General features: G+C 50.5%; 1 protein-coding gene across 1 annotated transcript in view; it reads left to right on the top strand.

Moving 5' to 3' along the window:
- Positions 1–14,501: 14,501 nt before the first annotated feature.
- The window catches only part of DDRGK1 (DDRGK domain containing 1), a 34,208-nt gene continuing 31,793 nt past the window's right edge, over positions 14,502–16,916 (top strand). Inside the window, exon 1 of the mRNA XM_069014777.1 lies at positions 14,502–14,611. Coding sequence (XP_068870878.1) covers positions 14,524–14,611 — 88 coding nt within the window. The 5' untranslated portion in view covers positions 14,502–14,523. The remainder of the gene's footprint in view (positions 14,612–16,916) is intronic.

Raw genomic sequence — 16,916 nt, 5'->3', positions numbered from 1 at the left:
TTTTGGAACACTTCCAGGGCTGGTGACTCCATTGCTGCCTTGGGCAGCCTGTTCCAGTGCTGGACAACCCTTTCCCTGTCTTGCTTTGCAAGCAGTTTGATGTGAATAATTTCACGTGCCTCCATCTGTTCCATGTGTCAATACTGCAGAATAATTGAGCTGGGAGGACAGTTTTGGAGGCCTCCAGTTCAACCTCTGGATCAAAGATGAGTCCTCTTCTTACACCAGTTTATTGTCCTTGGTTATGTCCAGCAGAATTTTGAATATCTCCAAGGATGGAGAATCCACAGCCTCTCTGATCCTCCTTGTCCTATGTTTGACCACTCTCACAGTGGAAACTTTTGCATCTCACTGGATTTGTCACCTCCTGTCTTTCCCTGTGCACTTCCAAGAGTCCACCTTCTCTAAAACCCTCCTTTAGGGGTTGTAGACACAATTTGGATCCGCCTTTGACCTTCACCTTTTCCCTACCAGTTTGCCACCTCTCCTGCAGCCACAGAGGGGACACTGGCTGGGTTTTGGGACACAGCTGCACTTCCCACGGGCACTCCACCACTCAGATGACCTCACAGATCCCAGAGGATTGGGTCTAGGCTGGTCTGCGTGAGCTACAGGAACATTTGGGCTCTTCTGGCCTGAATATTTCTGGAACTGTCAAAAACAGCTCTGCAGCAAATGGTGAGGTTTTGAAGAGCTGGTATTTCACACTGAAAACAGGTAGGTTTAGCTTGGATACAGGGAAGAAATTCTTCCCTGTGAGGGTGGGGTGGCCCTGGCATAGGGTGCCCAGAGAAGCTGTGGCTGCCCCTGGATCCCTGGAAGTGTCCAAGGCCAGGTTGGACGGGGCTTGGAGCAATGTGGGCTAGTGGGAGGTGTCCCTGCCCATGGCAGGGGTTGGGATTGGATGATCTTTAAGGTCCCCTCCAACCCAAACCATTCCAGGACTCTGTGATTACGTGGTCTGGGAAGTGGTGGCTTCCCAAGTAATGAAGTTCAGTCCACCTGATTTATTCTCTGGATCAGGATGTGCAGCAAGAAAAAAAAGAAAGGGAGATGTGAATCCAGCACGGAAAGCTGATGTAGGGTGGCAAAATGTGTCTGCTCAGCTCTTCACAGGATTTCTTCCACTTGAATTTGAATGGAGAAGGATGTAATTCACTGTGATATCGTAGTTCTGGTGTCCAGCGTGGGTGGATGAAGATGTGCATGATAAGAGAACTCCAAAGATAACAGCAAATTTTTGAAAGAATTTTTTTAAATGCCATTAGAAGTGGAAGTGGCCATGCAAGTCCTGGAAACAGGCTGTGGGGATGGGTGAGTATCCAAGGTGAGGCATGGCTGGAAGTTCCTCCTGTCAGTCTTCCAGAGCTTCCCATCCACACATCCTTGGCAGGACCAGATCACTGCTGCTCTGCTGCTCTCCAAGAGTGTGCCTGTACTTTTCCCCATCCCTGGCATAGCTTCCATTTTTATTTAAAAAAAAAAAAAAAGTAAAAAAAGTTTTGTTTTGCTGATTTTGTTTTTTAACACAGCCTAACAAAACTCCAGATAATGACAAACAAGTGAGCAAGACTCTGGCACAAGCAAACGAGATTTAATCTGTCAGCCCGTGGGCGGCTGGAGCAGGATAGCGCTGGCTTATTTTCTTAAGGTGGCTCTTTCCATCCCTGGAGCTGCTTAAAATAAAGCAGATGGGAATACAGAATTATCTTCGATGCTGAAATGTGGTGCTGCATGCAGGAAATGTTGCTTTTTGTGGAGTCTCTGCTCTGACACACTAAATCCACACCAGCCACTCAAGCACTGACTGGAAAATGATTGCCCAGACACTTCAGTGGCAGCGCTGGAGCCAGGGAATCAGAAACCCCGGGATGTTTCAGCCTGATTTAGGGGTTCAGGGGATTGAAATGTATGAGGAAGGGTCAGCTGGACTCGATGAAAAGAAGAAGCCTTTCTTTAGGATAGCTCACTGATAGTTAGAAAAAGGATAGCTCACTGATAGTTAGAACCCAGAAAGCCCTCACTCGGCATGGGTTGCACAGGGAGGTTGGGTGTGAGAGATCCTGGTCCATGCTGGGATCCAGCCAAGAGCTCATTTAAGGGACCTGGACCAAAACCATGGAGCTGTTTAAGTCACTCCATGAGCCAGGAGGTGGCAGTGGCTTTTCTCCTCCAGGTCCTGGTACATTTTTTGCTTCCCTCTGATCCAGACTGTGTTGGGGAGATAAAGGTTCAGCTTGGTTCACACCCAAGACCTGATGCATTAAAGCAGTGGGTCACACCAGGGTGGCCAGACAAGACAGAACCACTTAACCACAGAATCCCAGAACCATACAATCACAGAATCCTGTCACGGTATCCCGCAGTGGTAGGGAGGAGAAGAGAGATCCAGCAGGCAGGAATTGTGCAGCAAGATTGATTTTTTAAATCATTTTACAACTCTTTTATAGACTTTTTTTCTTCATAGTCTAATTGGTCAAAGAATCAGCCACCCCTTGGGGTGATTGGCTAAAATCCTAAAATATCCATTGTCAAAATATTTTTCTACTGTACTATAAACAAAGCTTTGCATGGTCGCAGGTGTTCATAGCTTATAGAACTCTACTAACATCTTCCATGAGAGAGAAAAATATCTCACAGGACTGGAAAGGAGCAAGAAAAATTCTTGCTAGCAGCATATCTGTATCCACAGAATCCCAGAAGGGTTTGGGTTGGAGAAGCCTTCTAAGATCAACAAATCCAACTGCTTCCTCAGCACTGCCCAGGCCACCACTGACCCCTGTCCCCAGCTGCCACATCCACACAGCTTCTAAATCCCTCCAGGGGTGGGGACTCCACCACTGCCCTGGGCAGCTCTGCCAGGGCTGAACAGCCCTTTCCATGAAGAAATTTTCCTGAATATCCAACCTGACCCTCCCCTGGCCCAGCCTGAGGCCATTCCCTCTCCTCCTGTCCCTGTTCCCTGGGAGCAGAGCCCGACCCCCCCGGCTGCCCCCTCCTGTCAGGGACTTGTGCAGAGCCACAAGGTCCCCCCTGAGCCTCCTTTGCTCCAGGCTGAGCCCCTTTCCCAGCTCCCTCAGCTGCTCCTGGTGCTCCAGACCCTTCCCTATCTCTATTCCCTTCTCTGGACACTCTCCAGTCCCTCAATGTCTTCTTTGTTGGGAAGGGATAAAACTAAACCCAGGAAGTTTGTCCTCTCTGCAGGCAAAGTCCAGAAAGGTTACGTGATTTGGAAGCTTTTTTGGGAGCTCATCCATGGGAGAAATGGATGAACACAACTCCATCACTGACAGGACCCTGAAAGGACAACGCTCTCAGGCACAGGGTGGGATTGTTGGGGTGCCCTGTGCAGGGCCAGGAGCTGGACTCGATGATCTTTGTGGGTCCCTTCCATCTCAGGAGGTTCCATGGGTCTATGATCCTTTAAAAATTTAGGGATATATACAGATGAAAATAGGATCCCGTGGGCATTCTCATGCCTAAAGGTGATTAAAGCACCTTTTCAGTACCTCCTCCTACACATCCTGTCCTTGTGTTTCAGAAGGAGATTGGAGGACAAATCCCTGTCCCTGTCTCTTGGCTTTCTCCCCTCTCTGCTGGCTCGGTGGGAGCTTGTCCAGCTCCTCTTTTTGGGGTGTCACTGCCAGACCGATGTAGCCCATCAAGCCCCTCCCTTGAGACCAGTCCAGTGGCTTCAACGGGCAGTGCCCATGGGATGGCAGCAAAATCCATCACTGGGGAAGTCTCCAAGCCCAGTTTTCCCAGTCCCTCTTGGCTGGGTACCACTGCTGGCACCAGGACGCAGCAGGGCTGGGGCTGGCAGCACAGAGCCCAAACCGAGGCTGCAAAAGGACAGGGATGAGGGGAGGTTCAATGGTCTTTTTTCTCAGGGCTAGTTTTGCTTCTCTGTTGAAAAGCAATCCCTAAAAAAACCCCCAAAACAAACCAAAGAAGAAAAGACAATATAACTGCAAAACACACCATTCTTTTTGGATGAATCCTCCAGGGCTGGATGCTTTCTGTGGATGGGGAAGAAGGTGGATGGCAGGGGTGAAAAATTAAAAAACTTTGCCAAAACCCCAGCCTTTTTTTTTTTTTTTCCCCACACACAAATCCATATAAATATCTCAGGGTAGGATTCCAAGGCTGTCCCTCTCCAAGCAGGAACCTCTGTGGATGCTGGGAGAGCAGAAGGCACTCGGGGCAGGCAGAACAGGCTGTTCTGCTCAGGGATGAGGAGATGTCTGCCTAATGAATTGGCCCCGTTTCCAGAATGACTGCCAGGATGAAATGGGGTCTCTCCTCCACTTATTCATGGGAATTGGCTGCTTCCAACCTCTCTGCCTGTGTAATTTCTGGGATGGAAAAAAGTGAAATGGGAAGGAAAGGAATGAGTTCACATTTATGTCCTGGTAGGAATTTTGGCTGAACCCCATTAAAACCAAGGTAAATCAGGCTTTTTATCAGGGCTTTCTAAAGTAACACCTACCTGGCATCCTTTTCCTTGCTCCTCTCTTTTTTTTTGAAGCAGATAAAAATTGCAGGAGGGAGGAAAACTAAATCTGTGAGGTTTGGGATTGTTTTTTAATTATGAAGTTTTGGGAATTATTTTTTTTTTTTTAATACAGTAAACATGTCCTGATTGACTTTCCCCATCCTCCTTTTTAACCTCCACCACAGAATCACAGAATGGTTTCAGTTGGAAAGGACTTTAAAGACCCCCTGCCATGGGCAGGGACACCTTCCACCAGCCCACATTGCTCCAAGCCCTGTCCAACCTGGCCTTGGGCACTTCCAGGGATCCAGGGGCAGCCACAGCTTTTCTGGGAAACCTCTGCATGGCCTCACCACCCTCACAAGAAAGAATTTCTTCCCAATATCCAATCTAATCCTACTCTCTTTCAGTTTGAAGCCATTCTCCCTTGTCCTGTCATTCCATCCCTTGTCCAAAATCCCTCTCCAGCTCTCTTGGAGCACCTTCAGGTACTGGAAGGCTGCAGTGAGGTCACCCCAAGCCTTCTCTTCTCCAGGCTGAACAGTCCCAATTCTTCCAGCCTCTCTTTATGGACAGATGCTTCACCCCTCCTTTCCCTCCAGCTCAGAACAGGAGCAAAGCACCCTCCTCCTCCCTTTTCCATCCGTAGCAATTATCCAGCACCTCAGACCTGAGAGCACTGACAGAGGGGAACCTCCCCACCCATCCCACTTCCTGAAAAGGATGGGGTCATGTAATCATCTTTCCCAGCAGATTTAATTGGGAATCCGCCCCACTGACAGAGGATGGATTCACTCCATCACTTTGAGGTCAGTGCGCACACAAATTAAATTCCTGTGCCTCCAGTGTAAAGAGATCTCTTAGGACTGTAGGGTTAGGATTGAAGAGTCTAATAAGGGGAGAGAATTAAGCCTGCAATCACTTGGACTGATTTAAATTAGGGTTGGTTTTTTCCCCTCTCGCTTTGATTAAAATAAGCCGATTTTCCCTTCCACCTGTGTTTCTTATGCGGGCAGAATTTCCATTAACTTCAGTCAAAGCTTTTTTTAACTTCTTCAAGCTAAAACTTCACGGCATCCCTTCCTCCTGGTTGCCAGGATTTTCCTTAGCACATTCCCACCCTTGTGATATTAATTATAACATCTCCCTGCTTTATGTACCAGTCACCTCTGTTATTAAATGGACCTCCTGTGTGCCTTTCTTCTCTCTTATTAAAGAACACTGACCTTCATTATGTGTTACAGAATATGATGAATATTCATTATGGGATGGGGATGATCTTGGGCTTACATTGTCTGCAGGAAGATTTAGGTCAGGAATAAAGGAAACCCTTGCTGTGACAGGGACAGTGATGAACTGGAAGGGTTTGGAGGTGGGACAGGGCACGTGGCTTCCAAGCATTCAGCCAGATATTAGGGATGCAGCATAGAGGTGATGCTGATTTGGGGTGAATATGTGGGATCCTGGGCAGCCCTCGTCCTTTTGCACACTTCCTATGGAAACAGGAGTACTGGAAGTCTTCCAGTAAGTTCTCCCAGTAGCCATCCATTAAAAGGGAGAGCACAATGTTTAATGGCGTAATTTTCAAGCTCTGCACTAATTGTACAGTGCTTAAATCAAAGAGAAGACAAAGTAACCTGGGCACTCTTCTCTGGCCATCAATTCATCCTCCAGCCCTCTGTTAATGACACTAAAGACAGTGCCTGTCCCCATCCCCATCCCCCTAATGTATTCATCAATACCCAGGAAATCCTCCAGCAGCCACACTGAGCTCATCTCCCCACTTTTCACCCGGCTTGGAGTTGGGATAATGCCCAGCAATGGGATGGGAAGTGCCTGAGGAGCATGGAGAAGGCTATGGGAGCCCTGGGAGCTCTGGCTGGAATCCACTTTCCTGAGTACCATGATATTCACAAGGTATCCACACCCTCCTCTTGACTTACAGGAAGCATTCCTTTAAACTCCTTGGATGGGGGCAATCCCGAGCACAAACACAGGCTGAGTGGAGAATGGATTTAAATGGATTAGAATGATTTAATTCCTGGCTGTGAGGGTGGCAAGGCCCTGCCACAGGGTGCCCAGAGAAGCTGTGGCTGCCCCTGGATCCCTGGAAGTGTCCAAGGCCAGGTTGGACAGGGCTTGGAGCCAGCTGGGATAGGGGAAGGTGTCCCTGCCCATGGCAGGGGATTGGAATTAGATGGTCTTTAAGGTCCCTTCCTACCCAAACCAGTCTGGGATTCAATTATTTGGTTGCTACTGGCAGATAAAATCCAGTGAATCTCATTTATGAGGTTACTGGGTTTGCACCTCTCTCCCAGTTTAGCCACTTTAGGACCTGCAACCCAGAGCAAAGATCATTTCTGAGCATCTTGACCTGTGCTGGAGACAGATCCTGCAGAAAGAGACTCCTGAAAAAAAACATTTTCCCTCTGAAGCTTTCTGTTCTGCTTTTAAAATGACTCCTGGAAACCTGCTGTGCTGGTCATCGAAGAAAGCAAGGAACTGGATTACCTGTGCCTTGAGCCTAATCCAGCCTGACAGTCCTCACAACTCCGTGTTCCCTCAGTTATCCACAGAGCAGGGGCAGCACACACAGCTCTGTTCCCTTTTCCCCACCGCCCAACCACTAGGTAGGAGCACCCCCATTTGCGGGAAGACAAGGCAATTCAGTCCAGACATTTAACACAGGCAATAAACTCAGCACCAGCAAGGACTGGTGCCTCCTGATCCTGCTGAACCCCTGCAAAATGCTTTCATTTTAAGGATTTCTTTAATTTATTTTTAAATAAAGATACTGTGTCTTCTCCTGCTCTCCCCTGACTTCCCCCAGCAACGTGATCCATTTGGATTAGCTCCAGGAAGATGAAAGCAGCCTTGCTGCTCCCAGAGTTATCTGTGTACTCCACGCAGTCCGAGGAGAAAAGCGAATATTCCTGGTCGCTGATGCAGCTCTTGGCCTGCTGTCAGCGCGGAGCTGCTGAACGGAGCAGTGGTATTTCAAAGACAGATAAGGAGACTCTGCAGGCTGCATCCACACTCATCTCTGCTTGGACATGCAATTCCTTCTGTTCTGTTTCATGGGCGTTTGTAGAATTGCATCAAAATTCAGGCTGAGCGGTGCCTTGTCCAGCTGAATGTGGGACACCTCCAAGGGAAGCGATGCCCCCAACCCCTCTGGGCTCGTGGTCTAGCATTTCACCATCCTCACAGTGAGGATGTTCCTTGCCTCTCAGGGTGGAATTGCCCTTGCTGCAAATCCCTGTTGCTTCTCATCCTTTTATCACACCCCTCTGACGGGAGTCAGGCTCTCCACTCTCTATAATCTTAATTATGAAGCTGGAAAAGAAATTAGATGTCACAAGGCAAGACCACAACTGGCCAATTGTTTGTATGCAAGACTGAAAGACGGACAGACACAGGAAGTGTGGAGAAGTCTGCCACCACTAGGGCAGGGAGCACGAGGACCTGGGCTTGTGCAGCCTCACTGAAGAAGTCTGAAAGGGAGATGAATACAAGCAGATGAACATCAGCCCTTGGGTTACACCAGTAATGCTGTTGTGACACAGACACGTTTTGATAATAAAAAGGCTATCAGAAGCCAGGATCCATCCCCTGGCCAATCCCACCACATACTCAGGAGCACAGAGGGAAGACAGAGGTAAAGGGATGCTGAGAATGGTGGGGAAAAGCCTTTAGAGGAGGGGAGGCTTTGCCCCAAAGACAACAGGCACCCCACAGTTCAGTCTCCAGCCAAGCCAAAATAAAAGTGCTTTCTTCTGTACTGCATCCAGAAAGAGAAATGCAGCCCATGACTCAAGCTGCTCGTGCCAAAACCAGGATGTGAAATGGTGAGCAACGTTCCCGTTAAGCAGAGTCTGCAATCCAACTGAGCGCCCCGGATTTATGGGAGTTGGCTGGAAAGGTGGATTTTTGTACCTAAAGGCCTCCCCTCATGCAGCAAACCCTCAGACAGCTGCAAGTCCCCGTGGTCCCTGGGGACAACCTGAGGGAGGTACTGCTTTGGGCACAAGTGCTCCCCTTTTCTTCACCTGCAGCAAAGAAACCAAATTCCATTTTGGCATCTCTGGTTTTCTTTCCCCTTCGTGCTGGTGGATTTTTGGAGAACAGTTCTTTGTTAATTTGTGCTGGAAATCCTGATCATCCAGGTCTTGGTCACTGCTCGGGTGTTGTCAGCTGAGTCACAGACTTTGAGGGACATTTATTACAAACGGAGCTGACGCCCGGAGAACGAGATAGGATTGTAATTAAATGGGGTTTAATGGAAACACGGAAGGGACAGGTGAAATTAAAGCGGGGCTGCAGTGACCGACTTCTTAACTAACGACTTGTAAATTGGTTACAATTTACATTTTGAAAAGATACAGGAAACTCATTAAGGCTCTAGACAAACAGCTCGATGGGCAGGAGCAGAGAGGAGGTAGCTCTGCAGGGGGAGTAGCTCTGAATGACAAAGAAAGCCGAAACAGCAGCAACCTCTGAACGTTTCCACCACACCACCGCTGTATCTGTGATGGTTGACCTCCCCAGGACTGACTTTCGGAAGAAAAGTATTTTTATCTTTGATTTTCAGCTACAAAATGCCAGAGGAGTAGCCTGCTCAGTGCTGGGACCATGCTCAGATAATACAGCTGGAGCTAAGTCTTGGAAAAGACCTCCAAGATCAAGTCCAACTTTTGGCCCATCCCCACCTTGTCAACCAGCCCAGAGCAGTGAGTGTCACCTCCAAATGTTCCTTGAACACCTCCAGGGATGGGGACTCCAACAGGTCTTTTCTATGAATGTGCCCATTCCCAGGAAACACTGGTTAAGAGTCACTTGGAATAGTTTATAGTCCAAACAGATGAAGAAAAGATTGTAGATGGATAGCTGGAAAGACATTCACAGATGCAGGTACAGCCACACAAGGTGCACTCAGGGACATCCAAAACCACCACCTGTGTGGCTGCACTGTTCACCAGAGCCTTTGAAAAGTTTTGGTTCTGTGCCCACAGGAAGGAAAGCATCTGAATTTCAGTCGCAGGGATTTCACTTCACCACTATTTTTTCCTTTAATCCCCTGTTAGCACAACAGTCTTGATCTTCAAATATTTTTGAAGACCTACTCAAAGAAATCCTTAGCCTGGCTGAATTTCTTTTAGACTGATATCTTTACTGGCATTATTTGCTTCAAATCCTCCCTCAGCTTTTAAGGCAAAAGAGGCCTTTATCTGATCAAGTCTCACTCTCTGCATCTCTCAGACATCCTGGCCCAGAAGCAGCTGTGGCTGAACTAGACCAGACACTCAAACCTTCAGAGCAGAAATGAGCTGCCATGAAACACAACACAGAGGGAATCACCTCACAATGATTTCAAGCCTTCAAATTTTCATGCATTTCTTAATTTTGTAATGTTGTTTTCAAGAACTAGGATTCTATTTCGATTGTGACCATTACTTGTATTTAAATTTCACTGTTCAAGGTAGATTTGGAAGCTATCTCAAGCAACAATAAACCATCTTACTTCTCCTGAAACCAATGACACAAATAGAGCAGTGAGAAGGAAGCAGCAGGGCCTCAACAGACCAAGACAGATCTCAGAAGCTTCTTCAGAGGCTTTGGGGAGGTGCTGAGCTCCAGATGGTGCAAGGAGGTCCTGGGTGGAGCTCACTACCCTGCAATTATAGAATACAGCAGCAGCTCTTTGGCACCCTGATGCAGACACTTCCCAGAGTGTGATCCTGCAATCCAGAGCGCTTCCTGGAAGGTGCTGTGTCCCACTGGCACAAAGGAGTGATGCAGAAACACTCCCCTCCATCAGCACATTTAGAGAGGACTTGGAAGAATAGCCGAGGTCCACATCCAAGTGGGAGGGAGGCAGCAGGCAGCACTTGTAGCGTTTCTCCGTGTAAATAAATTCTCCTGCACGGAGGTTGCATCCCTGCTGGAAAATAAGGCGTGTCCAGGCGCTGGGAAGTACATCCATGGGAGAAAATTGTTAGAAAGTCCCTCTGCACAAACTTGGGTGCCAAGCTGCATTTTCCTAGATAATTCCCGGTTCAAGGCACAGAGCAGTCCAGGAACACCTCCCAGCAGGCATTTTGCATCCAGCCACTCTCTCCTGGAAGGCGAGGCAAGCTGACAAGTGTGGAAGAGGGCGTTTTGTGCCAGTTGGCCCCAGGGCCCGGGATACACCGAGTTCCTGGATGCACTTTAGTTCATGAGCACGGAATTGCCTCTCCTCAGAGCCTCCTTAGCGGCCATCGATACCTGACGCCCCCGCGCGTCACGGGATCAAAGCCTCGGGGCTGCTCTGCCGGCTGCGCCAGTTCTCCCGGCTCCTGCGAGGAAGGGACGAGCGCTCACACGTGGATGTGCCTCCTGCCCGGCAGCGATTGAAATTTAAAGGGAGTTTAAGTGTAGAGGTGGAACTTCGGGGTGGTTTAGGTGGGGCTTTGGCAGTGGGGGAATGGTTGGACTTGATGATCCAAGAGGGTTTTTCTCACCTCAATGATTCTGTGATTTTATATAATTTCTATATACAATGAGGTGTTTGAGAGGGGAATGTACTATTTGACCTTTTGTTAAAATAAAGAATAAATTGAAAAGATACCTATTTTCCCCCCAAACTGCCTGTACTGGGACCAGGTGCTGCCCCCACGCTGGGTGAGGAAATTCCATAGGTCTGCATAAATACTGGATTGTTGTGATAACAGGATTTCCAACTGCTGGGACAAGGAGAAATTTAATTTAATTATTTAATTAACAAGGAGAAATTTTAAACTAAATGAGGGCAGATTTAGATTGGATATTAGGGGAGAAATTCTTCCCTGTGAGGGTGGGGAGGTCCTGGCACAGGATGCCCAGAGAAGCTGTGGCTGCCCCTGGATCCCTGGAAGGGTCCAAGGCCAGGCTGGATGGGGCTTGGAGCAACCTGGGACAGTGGAAGGTGGAATGAGATGGTCTGTGAGGTTCCTCCCAATCCATATCGTTCCATGATTCCATGATATTCTTGCAGTATTTGCATGACTGAGTGGAACAAGTCACGCTCCAGCAGCAGTCACCAAACTCCATCACCACCCACAGCTCATCACAGCCTTCACACATTCTCCCAGTGTCCTGGTAGAAAGCCAGCCTCAAAATCCTCTGGAATTTACATGGCTATTAAAGAAACCAGAGGGATTTTTCTAGACCTAATTTAGGAAAAATAAAAAAAGGTTTCTGTGAAACACAACCCAAGGGACGTCAAATATTTCAGAAGACTGGTGTCCTATCAAACTGACCTAAGCATCCCTTGCTCCGTCCTTCCTCGGGAGTTTAAGCTCAGTTTCTACACGGGGCATTGGTGACACCTACAGGAAAAACTCCTCTGCTCCCTCTGCAGCCCAGATAGGAGCGGGTGGCATCCCATCGTTAACATCACCTCCTTATTAGAGGCTGTAGGGACCATGCAGGGAAATAAAGCACTCGGCACTGGAACAAGTGTGTGCTGCCTGCAGGGCTGGGACACAAACAGGGGCTGGGAACCTCCAGCTTCCCCACATCTGCTTTAGCCAAAACTGAGCATGAGGGAGTGTTGGGGGTGGATGAGAAGCTCACACGGCCCAGCCAGATCCCTCCATGCCCTGGGCTGATCCCCCAGCGTGGGCAGCAGGGGAGGGGGATTCTGCCCCTGTGCCCTGCTCAAGTGGGGCTCCACCTGCAGAGCTGCCCCAGCCCTGGGTCCAGCATCAGGAGGCCAGAGGAGGCCACGGAGCTGCTCCGAGGGCTGGAGCCCCTCTGCTCTGGAGCCAGGCTGGGAGAGCTGGGGATGCTCACCTGGAGAAGGCTCCAGGGAGAGCTCAGAGCCCCTTCCAGAGCCTAAAGGAGCTCCAGGAGAGCTGCAGAGGGACTGGAGCCAAGGCATGGAGGGACAGGACACAGGGAATGGCTTCCCAATGCCAGAGGGCAGGGCTGGATGGGATATTGGGAAGAAATTCTTCCCTGCCAGGGTGGGGAGGGGCTGGCACAGGGTGCCCAAGGAATGGTGGCTGCCCCTGGATCCCTGGAAGTGCCCAAGGCCAGGCTGGATGGGGCTTGGAGCAACCTGGGCTAGTGGAAGGTGTCCTTGCCCATGGCAAGGCGTGGAATGAGATGGGCTTTAAGGCTCCTTCTAACCCAAACCATTCTACGATTCCATGAATGATTCCCAAAATAAGATTTGAAAGACTATTACAAAAATAAAACTTTGCCATAAAACACTCAGGCTGTAGTTCAGTTCCTTTTTGAGGACTTCCCACCGTGTTGCTGCTCTACATAGCTAAAATTCAGCAAATCCCTCATCAGAAGCTGCTTTTCATGTGCTGCCAGATCTGAACTCATCTCGAGCTCGTGACAGGGACACAGGCAGCTGTGGAGGCCACAGAAATGATTAATTAGCTAAAACAGTGCTTTTGATCACCTTTAGATGTCCCATAGCCTCTAATTTGCATTTTCAATTTATTAAAACACTTCCCACACCAAGAGTGCTTTAAAAAGCCATACTGAAGGCATTTCTGAAGCAAGAAAGGGCTTGATCAGCCAGAACTTCACAACTACAAAGCAAGTGAAAATGGGTAGAGCTTAAAACACTTCCCTTCCTCACAGGATTGGGGCAGAGCCTGACAAACAGTTTCAGATCTAACAGTGGGTGACCCTCCAAAGAGGGGAAATTTGTTCTCCATCTCTAGTGCACGTTACTGCATCTTTTTGGGCTGAGACTTGTCCTGATCTAAAACCGAATCCAGAAAAAAATAAAGAATGAATTAGTTGCCTGCTCTGTCCTGTTGCAAGGAGCACTGCTGCCTGCACAAGGGAGAAACAGGAGGCAAAAATCCTCATTTGGCTGGACACCAGCATCAGGCCAGCCTGAAACACTATCTACAGCCAAAGCCCACCCACCTGTCCTGGCTCTGCACATAAAAATGCAAACCTGAGTTTTAAACAAATCACTCAGAACCAAAGACCTCCAAGGTCATCACGTCCAGCCTGCGAGCGATCCCCACCTTGTCCCCAGCCCAGGGCACTGAGTGCCACGTCCAGGCGTTCCTTGGACACCTCCAGGGATGGCCACTCCAAGCCTCCCTGGGCAGCCCCTTCCAGTGCCTGACCACCCTTTCCATGGAGAAATTCCTGCTGGTGGCCGACCTGACCGTCCCTGACACAATCTGAGGCCGTTCCCTCTCCTCCTGTCCCTGTTCCCTGGGAGCAGAGCCCGACCCCCCCCTGGCTGCCCCCTCCTGTCAGGGACTTGTGCAGAGCCAGAAATTCCCCCCGAGCCTCCTTTTCTCCAGGCTGAGCCCCTGCCAGCTGGGAGCCCTCTTTGAGTGGCTTTGTTCCCTCCATTTTTACCAAGTAAAGCCAGATGACTGCATCAGACAGATGGTTTTGGGCATGTCAGCCCGCCTAATTTTGCCAGGGGCACGTTTGGTTCAGGCCAAGTCAGGACATAGCTCCTGACGTGCTGCTGAGCCAGGCAGCTCCAGCTTCACCCCATTCCCAAATTCCAGAGACCTAAAAGGCAGAAGACAGAAATTACTCGGAGGTGTAACTTAAGTTTCACCATTGCCAGGGACACCCCGACAGCTGTCAAGGCCTGCCTGCGGTGGAGCCGGTGCGGGGTCACGGCTGACGATCTGCCCAGCCTGGGCCCACCCGCCGCCTGTGGAGGACGGGCGCGTCACCAGCCGCCCGCAGCAGCCATGCCGGGCAGCCAGGCCCGCGGGCGCCGCGCTCACGCCTGGTTTTGGCTCAGAGTTTTTAATTTCTCTTTTAACTCCTGCTTTAATTCCGCCTTTAATTCCTTTTTCCGCGCCCTCCCTCAACGCCCGCCTCAGGGGCACGCCAAGACCCTTCCCGCGGGCTGCCCGTACCGCGCCTGCCCGAGCGCAGCGCGCCCGCCGCGCCGCGCCGCCACAGGCACCCCGCGGGGCAGCCCACACGCGGGGGGCCTTGCGGCAGGGGAAGGGGATGGGGCGTACCAAGGGTGATGTGGGCGGGGCCGGTGCTGCGGGATGGACGCGGTTCTGCTCGCCGCCGCTGCCGTGCTGCTCGCCGTCCTTCTCTTCTTCGCCACCCGTCTCCGCGGCCAGGCCAGGGCAGGTGGGTCGCGGAGCCGAGCGGACTGGCCGGGCCTCCCTCGCCCACCCGCAGCTCGTTCCGGTGGGCGCGGCCCTGCTCTCAACCGGGTCCGCACGCGCGGGGGTGGGGGGGGGGCGCGTTTCTGAGAAGCCGCCAGGGGGCGCCGTGCCTCGGGCGGCCCCTGAGGGGGACCCGCCATGTTGGGGGGGAGCGGGGATTTTGGGGGGTCCCGGGGGGTTTTGGGGTGTCCCGGGGGGGTCCCGGGGTCTTAATCCTGCCCTCCGCCCGGGTTGCCCCGCAGGCCGTGGGGTGGGAGCGCTGAGGCCTGGTGCCGCTGGTGCGGGGGGCTGGGGGTTCCCGGCCTGAGGCGGCCCCAGGGTGAGGGGCGCCGGGTTGGAAGTCTGAGTTCTCTCTCGGGGGTTCTGTCAGGGGCCCTGGGACTGGGAAGGTGTCCCTGAGGTTCCTGCAGACGGGGAGGGGAACGGAGAACAGGTCCAGAGAGTCGGTGTCAGGGGCACAGTGTGTAGTTGGAGGCCTGTCACTGGTGGTGTCCTCCAGGGTTCTGTACTGAGTCCAGTGTTCGTAACTTGTTCAGCAGTGACTCGGACAAAGGAGTTGATGCTCCCTGAGTAAGTTCGCTGATGGTACAAAACAAGGAATGGCCGATGCCTCAGAGGGTTGTGCAGCCCTTCCGAGGAACCTCGAAGGGCTGGACAGAGGGGCCGAGAAAAACCTTCTGAAATTAAGTACAGACAAGTTCAGGGTCTTGCACGTGGGCAGGAACAACCCTGAGCACTGACAGAGACTGGGGTCTGCTTTCATGGCAAGGACCTGGCTGTTCTGGTGGACAAGGAGCTGTCCCTGAGCCAGCAGTGTTCCCTTGTGCCAGGAAGGCCAGGGGCATCCTGGGGTGCATCAGGAAGAGCATTTCCAGCAGGTCAGGGGGTGATCCTGCCCCTCTGCTCAGCCCTGGGAGGCACATCTGGGGTGCTGTGTCCAGCTCTGGGCTCCTCAGGATAGGAGGGACCTGGAGTGGCTCCAGCAGAGGCTGTGAGGATGATGGAGAGGCTGCAACATTTCCTGATGAGGAATGGCTGAGGGAACTGAGGCTGTTCAACCTGGAGAAGAGACAACTGGGAGGGGACTTCATCCATGTCTGTCAGTACCTGCAGGGAGGGCTCCAAGCATGGCCCAGGCTCTGCTCCCTGGGGCCCAGCAATGGCACAACAGGAACAGGCAGGAACTGATCCCAGGAAGCTCCACCTGAACATGAGGAAGAATTTCTTTACTGAGAGCACTGGAACAGATTGCCCAGAGAGGGAGGGTGTGGAGTCTCCCTCATTGGAGATATTCCAGAGCCATCTGGATTCAATCCTGAGCCATGTCCCACTTCTCCTTCCCCACCTCTCCCAGTTCAGGTGTTGTGGGAAGCAGGTGGATGATGCAGCACTTCCAGCCCTGTGTCACTGCTGACCAGTGTTAGATCAGAGAATCATCTGGGTTGGGAAAAAAACCTTTAAAATCACCGAGTCCAACCATAATCAGCACTGCCAATTCCACTGTGCTGGAAGTGGCCTTGTGTGGGTGGGAGCTGAGTGTTGTGGGAAGGAGTCAGATGTGGCTGTGAACTCGCTGACCTGGTTGTGTTCTCACAGTGGAAGGAGGGAGGTTGTTTGGCTGCCAGGTGTCACATTAAAATGTTTAGTCAGGACAAACTCTGAACTCCTGGTCAATACCTCCACAGATTTTGGGGATGTGGGGTGTTTGGGGTTAGAATTTGTATTATTTTTCTTGTGGGGGAGTAGCTTTGATAATTTTTAATTAAGAGGAAAATAACCCCACACCTTTATTATAAAACAGTCACTCAGTGCAACACTGCTCCTAAGGAATCTGTGTCAAAAGCAGGTTTTGCTGATAATAATTAAATTTTCCAACACATCTCTCACACACCTCTGCTTCCACAGACCTGGCCTAAACCTTTCTCTTGGAAAGGTTTGGAAACTGATGTCATTTCATTGGATTCTTATGAATGAAGAGATGAACTTCTGGTAAAAGTGAGGGATGCATGTCCTGGAAAAACCTTATCATTTCCTGAGCTTGACTCCTGTCATGATTTAAATAAATCAGGGGCTGTGGGGCTGAGGAGGATTTATTTTCTCTTTAAGCATTCAAAGTTCTAAACTGAAGCCGAAGCATTTGTTTTAAATAATGGGAATTATTTTTTTAAGAAAGTTTTAATACTGATTTTGAGTACATTGGTTGAAGTTAATTTACATTCAGGATAATTTAATCATGTTGAAGTCTTTTTTAGTGGCAACTTTTTAAC

The sequence above is a fragment of the Aphelocoma coerulescens genome, chromosome 4 (genome assembly GCF_041296385.1).
Source record: "Aphelocoma coerulescens isolate FSJ_1873_10779 chromosome 4, UR_Acoe_1.0, whole genome shotgun sequence".
NCBI lineage: Eukaryota > Metazoa > Chordata > Aves > Passeriformes > Corvidae > Aphelocoma > Aphelocoma coerulescens.
Note: the sequence above shows the minus strand (reverse complement) of the source record. Positions and strands in the feature narration are given on the sequence as shown.